The sequence below is a fragment of the Lagopus leucura genome, unplaced genomic scaffold (assembly GCF_019238085.1).
Source record: "Lagopus leucura isolate 7727_CA_CO unplaced genomic scaffold, USGS_WTPT01 Super-Scaffold_100040, whole genome shotgun sequence".
Lineage (NCBI taxonomy): Eukaryota > Metazoa > Chordata > Aves > Galliformes > Phasianidae > Lagopus > Lagopus leucura.
This window is the reverse complement of record NW_024962289.1, coordinates 200,084-214,811: the sequence shown is the minus strand read 5'-3', so window position 1 is coordinate 214,811 and position 14,728 is coordinate 200,084. Positions and strand designations below refer to the sequence as shown.

The window sequence follows — 14,728 nt, the reverse complement described above, 5'->3', positions numbered from 1 at the left end:
CCCCGGGGGTGCGAGGGTCCGACAGCCGCATCCTCGCGGGCAGCGGATCGGATGTCTGCGAACGGCCGAGTTTATTTCAAGCACAACATTCCAGGCTGTTGCTGGCCTCGGGTGCACTTCCCAGCAGAGCTGCAGGGGAGAACAAACGCCCTCGGTTTGCACGTTTGGGAACGGCTGGGGGTGAACCCCTCCCGGCGGAGGGCTCCGAGGGGCAGCCCCGCTCCCGGGGGGTTCGGTGCTCCCTTCCCGGGATGGAACGCTTCCCCCACGCTGGGGACGGGCAGCGCCCGAGAGCCGAGGGGACAAACTCGAGATCCCCCCGGCTGGCCTCGGGGACAACGCCGCTTTTTCCTTTAGATACCGTCCACGTCGACCCGACAACAATCCGGGCTCTGTCCCTAGATTTGATTTTAAATGGTTCACTTCGCCCCGGAGGAGCTGCTGCCCGTGCCGCCCGTGCCAGCCGGGAATAAACATGCGGAGCGCTTCTGGGAAGCCCGACTGCGGTGGAGCCTCTGCTCCGAATCGCGAACGCTCCCTGGAGCGCTGCCTGCGGCGGGCGGGGCGCGGGGGGGGGGGGGGCGGGGCCGCCCGGCTCCATCTCCCCGCCCCTTCTCCCCGCTCCGAGGCCGCGGAGCCGCTCCCGCGCGGCCCCGTGGAGGGGACAGAAAGCGCGGTGCGCTCCGGCTGGGCCGCGAATCCCCGCACGAGGGCGGGGCGATCGCGGGGCCGTCGGCACTCCGGGCTGCCCGCTGCGTTCCGCGGCTTCGCCCGGGCGGCACGGCCGCGCTCACAGCACAGCGCTCCCGCGGAGCCCCGACGACCCGGAAGCGGAAGTGCGCGGCGGCGCGTCGCCATGGCAGCGGGCGGAAGCGGAAGGCGCGGCGCTGATGGCGGCTGCGGGGGGCGCGGCGCTGTGGCGGAGGTTGGCGGCCTGGCTGCCGCGGGGTCCTCCGGGTCTGGCCGCTCTGCTCGGCCGCCTCTCCGACCGCCTGTCCCGGGGCCGCGACCGGCGCGCCCGCAGGTAAGGAGCCTTCCCCCTCCTCGCTCCGTCCTGCCGGTGCTGCGGCACGAGCGCCGTGTGGGGGCGGGGAGCGGCTTTCCCCCGCAGGGCGCGCCCGGCGGTTCTGCCTTCCTGCCTTCCCTCGGCTCGGAGGACCGCGGTGCGCCGCGCGCAGCTGAAGCCGTGCCCGTGCTCCCTAAGGAACGCGGGGCTCTTTTCGCTCTGTCTTCTTGAGTTCTTCGTTTAAGATGCGCCCTGGAGCGGGGGGGTCCCTGCCCCCGTTAACGCAAGCAGCCCCGCAGCGCGACCTGGGCCTGGGCACTGCACGGCACCCGGCTCGGAGCTGGAGGAACGGAGCCCGGGTGTGCACAGTGTGTCTGCATGCCCCCGCAGCGTGCCCAGCATGGCCCCATCGCTGTCGTGCAGCAGGCGGTGTCGGGAATGGTGTGCTGTGAGCGTCCCTCAGATGCTCCCCTTCTGCCTTTCCCATGCAGCAGAAAGGAGAAACCTCCTGGGCAGCGTCAGGGCTGGGGAGCAGGTAGTGGGTGTAGGGATCTGACGGCCCTTTGTGTGCTGGGTGCCCATGCTGTGCTGCAGGGAGTGGCTGAGGCCCTTTGTGTTGACCCTCACACTGCCGTGTTCCTCTGGGCAGTGCTGTGCTTCTCTTGTTGTGATCCTGGCAGTACCTTTGGTTGTGTTCTGCTGCTTCTGTGGGGCTGTGCAATTAGGAGTACAGCTCATGCTAAAACTAAACCATTAAAGCAGTAGAGGTGATTACAGTTCCTTGGAACCCCATGCTGGGTTCAGAGGTGATGAAACAACATGCTTTGATGCATCTTAAATAACGAAAAGGCTGTTTCTGTGGTCTTTGGGCATCACTTCTTGCTGCATTTGGTAAGAGAGCACTGGTAGGGCCTTGTATTGTGCTGCAGTGAGTGCAGCATCTCTCACAGCATGAGTGGGGCCTGCTCTTGAACAGCAGTGTCTGCCACCACAGCACATATTTACGTCCTCACTGTCTTCTTGTGGACAGCAGCCATGCTGTGGTTGTGCTTGCGGTCATCTCAGAACTCTTTGTCCCCTGTGCTCTGCTGTTTGTCCTTGGTGTAAGCTGAGGGCATCTCTGCAGACTCCTCTTTTGGTTTCGTCAGCATTTCTTGATGCAGATGCATTACTACACTGAGCCCTGGAAAGCCACAGCTGAATTCAAAGAGGAGCACTTTGTGGATCCCCGCGTGGTGACGGATGTGTGGGTGAAAGCACAGTGCTTTACCCCGCAGTTTCACTTCACCTCTCGTTTCTGCAGATGAGGTTTTTCATTGAAACAAGTCTTTCAGCTCTATCATGAGTCTGTGTACCAAAACCACAACTTTTAAAAATAGAACACACACAGAAAATCCCTCATTTATATTTAGGGCCAACTTCTTATGCAGAAGAGATTGGAGGCGAGTTCCCTTTAGATCTGTTTTCTCTTTCCGGTTAACTTGATGATGTGGAATACATGGGAAGGGTTCCCCCCCCCCCCCGTCACCAGTTTCTATTTCTCTGAAAACTCCTTTGTTGAAGTGTGGAATTTTGGTGATTTCTTCATAATGTTACGTGGTTTCTAATTGTTGCATGTTGCACCTAAAAGGATTGTGCTGCACTGACGTGGTTGCTTGAACTTTTCTTCTGTCTCTGTGAGCAGAAGGTGCTGTTTGATAGTGGTTGCTGTGCTGTTGCTGCTGTTGGCCAGAGCAAAATCCTGATTTGCTCTGTGTATGTAAAAGTCTTCAGCTTGCAGCTTAAATATGCACTGAAATTTCTGCAGTGATTTAAAAGATCAAACAGCGTAGGTGTGCTCCAAGCTGCAGAGACAGGGAAAAAAGTCAGTGTGTGGTTAATGGCTGTCAGTACTGTGTGGAAGGAATCTGGGGTCCCTCCTTCAGCAGCAGTGGGGGCTCCTGTGGAGCTGGGCTGGGTGTGAGGGTGTGGGTTAACCTGCAGTGCCAGAAAGTGACTGCTTGGAATTGTGCTTTGGGAAAGTGGATTCCTGGCCTCTGTGTGGTGGCTTCTGGAGGTATGGTTTGACCCACAGAGTAAGAGGGAAAATGGTTCTCTCCTTTGTTGATTAGTTCTTACTGTGTAATGCCAAAAAAAAACAACAAAAAATTGCTGCTGAGTGTCAGCATGGCAGCCTGTGTGCCTCTTGGGACACGAGCTGAGCAAGGTCCTGAGCAAGTTCTGTGAAGACGAACTTGAGAGTGCCTAAAAACCAGTATTTCTTGTATTTCTTTTCTGCTTTGAAAGGACCCCCTCTCCCCCCTTCTCCTTCCCCATCTACAGTGGAACATTCCAGTTGTTTCCAGCAGCCATAAGTCAATAGCACTCATGGATGTCAAGTCTGAGCATAGTCCCCATGATCTGCTGAAAGTCACCATCCCAGGAATTCTTGCACAAACTGACTCAGACTTGTGTTACAATGAGTAGTCAGTGACAAACTAGTGGATTTTCCAGGAAATGCAACTGAAAGCTGCCTGGCTTCTGCGTAAGGGTGTTCGGAAACCTTGTGAAGATCCAGCGTTTTATCATGAAGCAAAGGAGTGAAATCATCTTCCTGGAATCTGTGGTCATTCGGGCTTTGGATTATGGTAAAAACCTAAAAGTTCCTCGTCACAAATTCTGGTAAAGGTCGTAATCGAGTTTCTTGTTGGTTTGTGGTGCTGGCAGAAGGCAGAGGGGTGGGATGCAGGCTGGTGGCTGCCCCCCAACCCCGTGGGACTCGGCGTTCCTCCCGGATGGGGCGGCTGCCCCCGCTCTGTCCTGCTTGGCACTGGGCTCCTGAGAGCGGGTTTTGCAGAGCCAAGAGCTCCCTGCACGCTTTGGGGATGGAGTTCGGTCACTCGCTCTTCGATTCCTGGATCTCATGAGAGTCACTGCTGCTAATTGTGTTGAAATGTGGTTTTGTCATGTGGACAAACTCCCACCAGGAGTTATTGTATGACTGGATGGTTTTGCATGCGTGTTAAGCCTGCAGAGAGGAACAAACGCCGTTTACTTCTTGTCATCCCCTTAAGCATGACTCTCAGCAGTAAGTTGGTTTCTTTTCCAAATGACTTCAAAGCCCTGAAATTTGTTATTGCTTCTTAAAGAATGAGCTTCCTGCTGCTTCCCCTGTAGTTACTTTGGAGTTTGTGAGAGAAGCTTTGACCTTCTTTTAGCGCTTGTACAGAATGCGAGTGGAAGGAAACCATGAGTTCCTCAGCCGTGATCCTCAGCTCATATTGTGTCCCCCTCAAAACACACGTTGTCCTTGGGTGTGTTGTTCTGCTGCTGGGACTTTGTTGCTTTCAGGCACTGTGCATCTTTTAGATCTCTTTGCTTGTTTTGTGTGTTTCATTAAGGGACTTACAAATATTGTGACTTTTACAGTGTCTTTACTTGGAACAGAAACGTGTGATCTTTAGCCTGGCTGAGAGCTAAGCTAGAAATGGCAGCGAGCATCCATCATGGCAGAGCTGCAGCCTGTGTAGCTGGGGTGGAGTTCAGGAGTGATTGATGACAGGGAGAGCAGCACTGCCAGAAGCCTGGTTTGTGGGTGCTGGAAGGTTCACATCTCAGCCTCTTTAGCTTCTGACCTGTTTGCTCTCCTCCTTCAGTGTTCTGGTGAAGGGGTTGTTTCCCTCTGCCAGCTGGGACAGCAGCTGATGATGTTAACACCTGCCACCTTTTGCATATGGTTTTCTATTTCTAGGTTTGGTTTCTGTGAAATATGGAAAGGGAAAAGCCTTCTTGCCTTTGTGGATCCTTGGGATGTGTTGGCCCTGGTTGCAGCTCCTCCTTTGCTTGGAGGCTGTCTGTAGGAAGCAAAGGCACACAGAATTCCTCCATCTCTCTTCACAGATCATCATGGCTTCTCCTGGCCCCACTGCTCACCCCGCCGGTTCCTGTGATCACAGCCATGCCTTGCTCCCTTTGCCCAGAAGGAGCACACAGGTTCCAGTGGATCAGGAATCTGGTTCCAGAGTTTGGGATCTCCAGCTCTCACGTCAAGGTGCTTTCTTCTCCAGCTGAATTCTATGAACTCTTGAAGGTAAGCTGTGGGTTCTGAGTCTGAATGTTCTTTGGGAACAAGCAGCAGGGCTGAGGTGAGGATTTGTTCCGCACGGTTGCACCAGTCTTTTGACAGCATGTGTTTGAAGTGCATTCAAGTGCTTCTGAAACATGATCTGGGCTGCAGCAAGCTGTTGGATTACAGGCCTTGTGTGGGCTGTGCAGGTAGGGTGAGCCAGCAGCTCCCAGCCCTTGGCTTCAGCGGTGAGCAGAGGAGGAGGGGGAAAGAAGGGAAGGAGAGCTCTGTTGACCGGGGTCTCCTCTCACCCCCAGGTGGAACGAGGGAGGAGGGCAAATGCTTGGCACAGAGCCTTCATGTAGATGGCATGGAAGGCTGTGATGCTGCTCGTGGCCAGCTAACGTGTCCCTGCTTAAGCAGCTGTCCATCTTGAGGAAAGCATTAACTTGTTTTGCTTCTGAACAGCATGAGGACTGTGGCACCACTCAGTGATTTCTCACAGACTGAGAGCAACTCTGAATTTAGATCCAGTCAGGTTCTGAGTAGTTCACAGGGTGGGATACAGAGGTTTAAAGCAGAATGAAAGCCAGGCTTGCTAGTGTGACACTGATACAGCCCAGAGCTTGCAGCTAGTGCAGTGTCACTGCCCTTGTGTTGAAGAGTTTTAGCAGGGGACAAGTTCCTCAGCTTTCCAGAGAACATTGGTGGTTTTTTTTTCCTGCTTGAATTGTGGGTGCAGCAGTGGTGCTGATGTTGCTCTAGAAAGACCTGTGTGTTTTACATCCTTGCTGTCAGTGTGCTGTTACTTGGTTGTGCTTTTCCTCAGGTGAAACTGGAGTGTTTCTGTGGTTTGAACAGTTAGATCCCAGCCATCACAGCGACTGTGAGTGAATCTGAATTTATTTTCTACTACTCTCAGGTGCAGATAAAAACAGCCCAGCAGCGAGTGGTGATGGCTTCACTGTACCTGGGAACTGGACTCCTTGAACAGGAGCTGGTGAGTATGAAGGAGGGTTGAGAAATGGGGGTGAGTGCAGAAAGAAAACACTTCCCTCTGCAAAAAGCATCTTGTTCTGCAGGTGTGGGAGCTGTGTGCGAGGTGCAGTTGATGAACTTTGATTTCCTTAGAACTTTCATACAGATTTACTTGTGTACATTTTTTTCCTCTCACTGAGAGCTTTCTCATGGTTCTTCACTGCGTTTATGTGTTTATGCTTGGGATGGAGGAGGGAGATGTATGCAGCTCTGTTTTAAGCCTTCAACAGAGCCTTGGAACTAGTGAGCACATGAATTCATATGAATGAACCAGCCTGGGTGTTTCTGACTGCCAGGGGTTACTGGCATAGTGCTCCAAGGGCTTCTGCAGAACTGGGGGATCATGCTTGATTTTCCTTGTCTGTATGTAGCCCCGTGTTTTGTCCTGCAAATGCAGTATGCACACTCAGTAGTAGCTCTCTGCATTTAAGACAGAGGTCAGTTTTGCTTTGTGTTGTTTACCTTTCCTGTTTCCTGTCCTTCCAGAAACAAAAGCATTCTCTAAGTCCTTTAGGGAGAAGTCTGACCTTGGCCAAATTATTATGTTAGAATCAAATTTCACTGCAGGGTAAAGGTGGACAGAGTCCTGCACAGCAGTTTTTGCCTGGTTTTGTCTGGGCTTGTACACGAGGCTGGAATTTGTATGTGACAGACTTGTAGCCAGGGCATAAAACTGCCTCTGTGTAATTTGTGCATTCCTGCCAAGGCTTTTTGTTGGTAATGAAAGTCTGTGATTTGGGAATGATGCTGAAACTTTTTCTGCTGAAGTTAATTGCTCTTCAGAGGCTGGAAGAATGTGTGCCTGTAAAATTGATGCCCTTTCCTATGCTGCTTCAGGCTGATAGAGTAGGATGGCAGTCTGGCAGATGTGGTGCCCAAACTAGCAGTGTTTTGCATGACTAGGAAACACTCAGGGTGTGGAAACTTTCACCACCACTGACCTCCTGGTTTCTGAGCACTTTCCTTACAAAGCTTGACTTGCTTTCTGTAATGAGTAGTACAATCTCTTTCTGCAGGTGAATTGCTTAGAAGAAACACTGGAGAAATCATTGCAAGCAAATGAATCACCAAACCTCAGAGTTTCCATTCTTCTTGACTACACCAGGGGATCTCGGGGTAGATATTCTGATACCTTCCTTTCTTCAAAAGCTTATTTTAGTCAGGCTGGACATGCTGTCATTTTTCAGAGAGGCTGTCTTGGCTGATGGGACCTACAGGCTTAAATCACATCAATTTCAAAACCTGTCCTGTTGTTTACCAGTAATTGTGTATTCCCAGAAAATTCTCAACTCTTGTTCAGGAAGTAGTTGATAGGAGCCAGAAGATCACAGGGTCAGATGCTGTGCTCTGTGCAGCTTGGGCTTTCTTGCTTGCCTAGTTCACTTGTCAGTACATTCGTCCTCATTCTTTGTGCTCTTTTATATTTTCCTGTTGAGGAGGAGCAGGGCAGTGGAAGTAGCACAGTGACGTTTTGCAGGCTGTGGTGGTGCTGAGTGTGAAATGGTGCCCATTCCAAGCCCACTCACCTACAGATGTACGACTAGATATCGACGTTACTGCTGACCTAAGGGCAAACTAAAGGGATTAAAAAGGCAAAAAATGCTTGTAGCTGCCTGGTGCTGGCACTGTGCCCTGCCAGCAGCCTGCAGTGAGGAGCTGTTGTGCCGTCGTCACGCGTTCCTCCCCCGTGCTGAAGCAGTGTGTGAAAGCTCTGTGTCTCCCAGGCAGGAAGAATTCTCGCACAATGCTGATCCCACTGCTGCAGAGATTCCCTGAACAAGTGCGTGTCTCCCTTTTCCACACCCCCAACCTGCGTGGGCTTCTCAAGCTCCTGATTCCAGAGCGTTTTAATGAGACCATTGGGCTGCAGCACATCAAGGTGTATCTCTTTGATGATAATGTCATCCTGAGCGGGTGAGTCCTTTCCTCTTCAAGCCTTTCTATGGTTGATTTAGCTGAGCTTTTGATGCCACCACCAGAGTTGTCTGGACTTCTCTATTTGCTCCTGGTCTCTCTATTACGATCATAATGATGCTTTTCTAATATGGAAAAGCAACCGTTGGTCTTTCACACGATCTTCTCATAGGGAAGAGTCTTTCTCAAAAGGGAAAGACACATCCTCGAGATCCAGAAGAAGATGGCACATTTGTGCTTTGGTCTCATTATATGCTGGGTGGGATTTGTAACCTGGGCTGGGGTGTTCAAGTTTGTGTGCCTGTACTCTGTTCTGGAACTCTTCTTTTCTCTCCTAGTGCAAACCTGAGTGATTTGTACTTCACCAATCGTCAGGACCGCTATGTTCTCCTGCAGGACTCTCCTGAGATTGCAGACTTCTTCACGGAGTTGGTGGATGCAATTGGAGATGTGTCTCTGCAGCTACAGCGAGATGATACAGTCCAGATGATGGAGGGGATGGTACACCCCTACCAAGGTAGGAGGGTGTCTCCTTTCCTGGTTGGATGATGTGATCCAGAGGAAAGGAGCGATTTGTAACTTGGTATCAAGGTCTGTAATTTTAGATGTGTGCACCTATACTGAAAGTTTTGTGAATATAGGGCAGTTTTGGTAATTAGTATCTTGTAGTTGAGTCTGTTCTGGGAATCAGATGGGCGCTGAGTAAGGAAGAATACTGAGAACAATGGGTTTTTCGAGCAGCTGCTCGTCAAGTTTCTACCCCTCTTAGGGTTGAATGTTTTTGTGTTAACCCCTTGTTCTGATATTGGTGTCTGGCTACTCAGTAGGTGATGCAAAGCTCTGTACCTTTAGGTGTCAGACGTGATCTCTCCTGGTTTTCCTACAGGGGATAAGGTGAGGTACTGTGAGATAGCAAATCGAAGAGTGATGGAGGTGATCGACTCTGCCAGGACACGACAAGAACTCCTTCATGCAAAGACTTTCCACAGCAGCCAGCAAGGCAGCTCCACGTTACCCCAGCATGACTCTGAAGCATCTGAGGGTCTGAAACCAGAACCTGACACGTGGATCTATCCCTTAATACAAATGAAACCTTTTGGGATTCAAATAGATGAGATGGTCACAGAGACGCTGCTGACAGAGGCTGAACGAGATGCCAGGATATACCTCACCACGGGCTACTTCAACCTGACACAAGCTTACATGGACCTTATTCTGGGCACCAGGGCAGAATATCGGATTCTTCTGGCCTCACCAGAGGTGAATGGTTTTTTTGGTGCCAAAGGGGTGGCAGGTGCCATCCCTTCTGCCTACGTTTACATAGAACACCAGTTTTACAATGAGGTCTGCTGCCTTCACCAGCAGGAGAGGATCCAGCTGCAGGAGTACTCCAGGGCTGGATGGACTTTCCATGCCAAAGGTAAGATGTCTGTTTCTCAGGAGGACTTGCTCAGAAAGCACGTGTGCTTTGCATATATTTTGATTGTGCAGCTGGTGAGGGAGGGGATGGTTGGGTGCTGAGTCTCGATTCAACCTCCAAAAGCACCCAGCCAAGATTTGAACATCCTGCTTGCCTAAGCCTGGAAGATTTGAATCACCCAGGAGATAACCATGCAGAGTCATATCTTGCCTCTGGATTTCCAATTTAAATGTAGTCCTAGGGATTATACAAGAATCTTCCTGATGTTGACACACACGCTCAGTGTGAGTGAAAGAAGGCATCTAGATGGTTATTGATACACACATATATGATTGTGGTAGTAATTGTGATTCCTGTATCCCTCTTGATGGTTTGGGCAAAGAGAAATGATGGCTCTGTCATGGGCCCAGAGCTGTGGGCCTGTTGAGGTCCTGGATTCTGGGTCTTCCTGGAAGCAGGGCTTTGTGGGGTGACCCACACTTCAGAGAATTTGTACCAGCTCCCCTTTATGGCACATGGTGAAGTGCAGGGTACTGATTAGGTGCACCCTTGTGCCTTCTGGGAGCTGGAGGGGAAGTTGCTGAGAAATGGATATTGCTTAACAGATGTAAATGATAAAAAAAATAAATGAAGTACTGTCATCATAGCTTTCTGCACAAGGCCCCAGGTTCTTTCTTGACAGCACACTCAGGCCAGTCACAAGCCCACCTTGACCAAAGTGTGAATATTTTTGCCCTGACTGGTTGCTGCTCATTGTCTCTCTCAGTTTTCCTTCCAGAAAATCCAGATGCTGATTCTACTCCTACATTATACACAGTAGAATGAAGTCATGCAGATAGTTGAGGACACTTGGCTGCTTACAGCGGGAGGTGTACAGTGTGCAGCTCACTGTGAGTAGCACCCAGCCACACTGAGGCAGTTCTGCTGTGCGTGGCAGCACCTTCTGCTGCTGCTGTCACTGTCTCACTTCCTGCAGTGGCTCACCGGTCCCCCAGGGCAGCGTGGTTCCTGTAAGCAGTGCCCCATCTGCCAGTGCTAACAGCCAGCTTCCCCAGGCTGTGCAGAGGGGCACTGTCACTGTTTGCTGCGTGTGGCTGCTGAGAAGGGTGGAAGGATGCACCCTGAGCCAGCACAGGCCTGCTGCAGGGCCCTGACCAGTAGTTCAGCTCTGTTTGTTTGTTTGAGATTAGCTGCTAACGACTGTGGGAATGCCTCTATCTAACCGGCTTCCTGCGGGGCTGTTGGGAAGTAGGTTCAGAGGTGGCAGGGAGAGAAAGCTGCTGAGTAGGCCTTCTCTTGTCTAAAGAAAATACACACGTGTTGCTGAGTTGCCTATATATAGAAGCTGCGAGCCTTCCTGACGCGTGCTGTGCCCTGGTGGCAGTGACATCAGCCTCTGCAGCTGCAAAGCCCTGCCTCGGTGCCTTGTGGTGCCTGCCTGGCTGGAAACATTGTGTGTGCTGCCTTCCAGGAAGCACCTGCTTGAGGGCTCTGTGCTTTGTAGGTTGCTCCTCTTGCCGGGCACTGCTCGCTCCCAGTGGGGTTTCCCTTGTTGGCCTTTGCTGTGCATGGCAGCTCTCCCAGTATCCAGAGGGCGCCTGCCCATGCTCTGTGTGCTGCAGCAGGAGGCTGTGGGCTGCCCGGGGCTCTGGGAGCAGTGCGAGGGGCTCAGCAGAGCTGTCTGCTCTTCAGGAGTCTTGCAGTGTGAGGGAGGGCAGGGCAGAAGGGGAGAAAGGAGGAAACCTTGGGGCAAGTGAAAGGTAACCACCTGGAAGCCTGGCTCCTGGAGTGGGGCACGACTCTTGGCAGTGCCTGTTACGTGCTAAGATGAGCCTGCCTGCAGGCGTGTGGACCAGCAGGTTTCTGGGTGGAGTGCTGTGAGTGATGCAGAGCTATCTTTTGGGATTAGGGTCCCTTCCATGTTAGCGTCAGGTGACAAAGTGCCAGGCAGGTGGCTGTTTGCTCTGAGATAAGCCTGTATTGCTGCTATTGAGTAGTGGCCGGGAAACTGCTCTTCCTCTTTCTGGAAAGGTGAGTCACTGTTTGAGCAGATCCTGCCAGGTGGCCATAAAGCTAGAGACACAGTAAAGGGCTGCTATGGGGCTGCTTAGAAAGAGCAAGGCAGTGGCTGCTGCCTGGCATGGCTCTGTGTGCACAGATCCTCCCAGCTGGGGCATCGTGCAGCTGCCACGATTGCTGGCACAGCCTGCAGGAGGTATGCTGCTGCTTGAGTACCTCCTGGGCTCCTCACCTTCCACTGCACCCCTCTGCACCACCGTGGGGCGGTCCGTGGGGCAGCCACAGCACGGGCAGTGCCAGCTCAGGGCCTGGAGGTGCAGCTGAAAGCAGCAGTGAAGCTGCTGATCGTGTGATGCTGGGGGCGGGGAGGAGGTTACAGGAACCAGCGGTGAATCGGCAGCTTCTTACTCAAGGCATTCTTGGAACTGCTCTGGGGCTGAGTTAGGAAACCTGCTTCTATTTTAAGGCCTAGGTGGTTTTTATGGTGCGATTTCTTTGTTGCAGTCTCCGTGTGACTGGCAGTGGGGATCAGCCATCCCTCAGGAGCTGCTGGGGCTGCGCCCCCTGGGGAGGGCAGAGCTGCGTGGTGGGCGGCCTTGTGAGCCTTGGTCCTGGCAAGAACTGGATTCATCTTCTGGGGAAGGATCACTCCTCAGGAAGCGAGTGGGCGTAGTAATTAGCACTTCTCTCAGCAGTGCTGCTTTCATGTGAGCTCACCTGTCAGAGCAGGAAGACGCCTCTTCATGCCGCGGTCTTGTGAGGTCCCAGGAAGGCAGTTGTTCACTGTGCTCTGCTTCTGGAACGGACTGCTGCAGTGCTCATGTGCCTGTGTGGCACTGCACCCCTTGATGAAGGTTTTCTTTTTGCTGCAGGGTACTGACACACTGTTTGCCTTATGTCAGTGCATCTCAGGTGCTGTGTTGCAAAATGACCTCTAACTTAATGACAATTACTCGTTCTGAACTTTGGGGGCTCTCTGTGCAGTGCATTTACATTCTTAAGGGCACGACCCAGCAGCCCCTGTGAAAAACATGCACGTTTGGGCAGTGCAGGCTGTGCAGCTGTACCCCAAGGATCACACAACCATCCAACTTCAGGGGAGCGTGTTTGAGGGCTTGCTTTGTGTCACGATCACTTACATTGCTGTCAATCTAAAGTGTTTAATTCATTTCTTCCAAGTGAAGCAATTGTTTGAGGCTACCCCAGTCATTTCCTTTGTCTGCCACACTTCCTTTCTTCTCCTGTTTTTCCTGCAGGCCTCTGGCTGTACCTGGCAGGGAGCAGTCTTCCCTGCCTAACCTTGATTGGGTCTCCTAATTTTGGATATCGATCCGTTCATCGTGACTTGGAAGCTCAGGTTGCAATAGTGACAGAAAATAAAGCTTTGCAGCAGCAACTCCACCAGGTAAGCAGCTGGGGAGATAACGTGGATGCTGTGCTTGTTGGTCACTTAGGGAATGCTGATGACGCAGCTGCAATAAAAACCTGCAGCCACGATAATTCAAAACCTTCTTGAGCATAGGAAGTCTCAAGGAGCTGTCAGTTAAGTGACTGTTGATGAGATGCCTGCTACGAGTGCCTGTTTCTGGGAAATGGAGTCCATAATGGGAAAGAACATGTGTCCCCAGTGAACTCAAGCATCGCAGTGCTCATACACTGCATGCTGAGAGACACAGAGGGGATCTGCTGGCTCTGTGTGCTGCTCATGCAGCACGTTCTCAGGCCTTATCCCCCAATATTTGGGCATTGCCGAGGTAGCAGCATGCTGAGCTGATGAGGTCGGGCCCTCGGGACCTCCTGTCTCACACTTCTGTGGGACTTTGCTTCTCAGGCGTTTGGGAAATCCTTTGCAGGACTGTGAGTGCCAAGCAGTTAGCCCTTGGGTGGCTGCCCGTGGTTGTGGAGGTGAATGAGGGCAGCAGATCTTTGTGCAATTTCTACAGTGAGAGCATTTCTGGGCTGCTTGGATTGCATTGCCCACGAAATTACACGCGGCAGCTCTTAGTGTTGACACAAGCATTTTTCAGTGGCTTAATGTTCAGTTTCCTGGCTTTTTCTTTTCTCATTAGGCAGCTTGGACTCTTCAGCATTCTTGCTGCTTCTCCAGTCCCTGTCAGTCTTGACTCTGAATCTTTTATGGGAGCTGACATTGTCCCCAGCAGTTTCTCTTGTAGTGCTGTGATGTGAGCAGCGTTGGTTTGGTGCCTCTGTGTGCGACTCAGGGATCTGAAAAATGCCTTGTATTAAGCTGAGTCTTGGCACAAGAAGGCACAGATCAATGGGAATTGCCCTATTGCATCAGGGCTCTTCCACAGAATGAGTCAGAGTGTATCTAATCAAAAACAATTCTATTACTGGAAGAGTTACTTGAATATTTCAATTCACATCTTGCCTCTACTTGTTCCTAATGGAAGGAGAGAATCAATGAAAACATGACAGAGGAATTTTCTCAAACAGCACAGCAGTGATCTGATTTAAAGGCTCTAAATGATTCCTGTTTGCTGGAAGCTGATTCTGAGATTGGCTGTTTACTGTTCTGTGATCTTTGTTCAGAGGACTCGACTTTATGCCGAGGTGACGCAGGCTCTAATGGAGTGCTCTCTCTTTCTGTGCAAATTACAACTCCATTCAGCACTGCAGCTGAAATGCCATTTTCAGTTACATGAGCAAACAGAATGCCCAGTGCCTTTCTCAGGGAATCGGATGCGTTCTGGGCTTTTCTATCTGACATTTCTGTCTTTCACCCTTTAAAGCTTCCTCCTCCTTAGTAATAACCTTTCAATAACAACTGAGCTTTTAATATTGCAGCTGATGTGCAACAGCCACCTCTTAACAGTAATCTGTAATATTGCACTTGTGCATATGTAATATGTGCAGTGCCACGAAGCCCCTTTGGTTGTACAGCATTCAGTTGCAAACATCAGCAGCATTTTTGAAGCAGGGGGTTGAGAAGAACGGGGGGCTGGGAGTCTCACTGAATGAGCTGAGCATTCTGTGAATTTCAGTTCAGATAACTGCTCTCACTTCAGTGATCAGCTTACCTCACTGTATCAGATGACCGTGACACAGAGGCTTCTTAGCAGCACTGATGGTAGCATGCTGGGTTTCTAAAATTAGGCTGACTTGGCTCACACACACTTCTGTCTGTTCCTGCTTCGTGTTTCTGTGCTCCTTTCCGATGCCTGGTTCCTGCTGTCTGCATTGTACTCTGTGTTCTTTCTGTTGTTTGTGACAACTAAACTAGTCAAGAGATCAAGTACAGACTTACAGGAGATGATCTGCTCCT

At 51.4% G+C, this 14,728-nt stretch overlaps 1 protein-coding gene across 1 annotated transcript in view; it reads left to right on the top strand.

The window, feature by feature from the left end:
- The first annotated feature begins 890 nt into the window (after nt 1-890).
- Nucleotides 891-14,728, top strand: part of PGS1 (phosphatidylglycerophosphate synthase 1) — a 17,015-nt gene continuing 3,177 nt past the window's right edge. Inside the window, exons 1-8 of the mRNA XM_042883799.1 lie at nt 891-1,024; nt 4,886-5,075; nt 5,974-6,051; nt 7,106-7,205; nt 7,814-8,003; nt 8,342-8,520; nt 8,890-9,423; nt 12,699-12,847. Of these exons, the coding sequence (XP_042739733.1) occupies nt 891-1,024; nt 4,886-5,075; nt 5,974-6,051; nt 7,106-7,205; nt 7,814-8,003; nt 8,342-8,520; nt 8,890-9,423; nt 12,699-12,847 (1,554 nt within the window). The remainder of the gene's footprint in view (nt 1,025-4,885; nt 5,076-5,973; nt 6,052-7,105; nt 7,206-7,813; nt 8,004-8,341; nt 8,521-8,889; nt 9,424-12,698; nt 12,848-14,728) is intronic.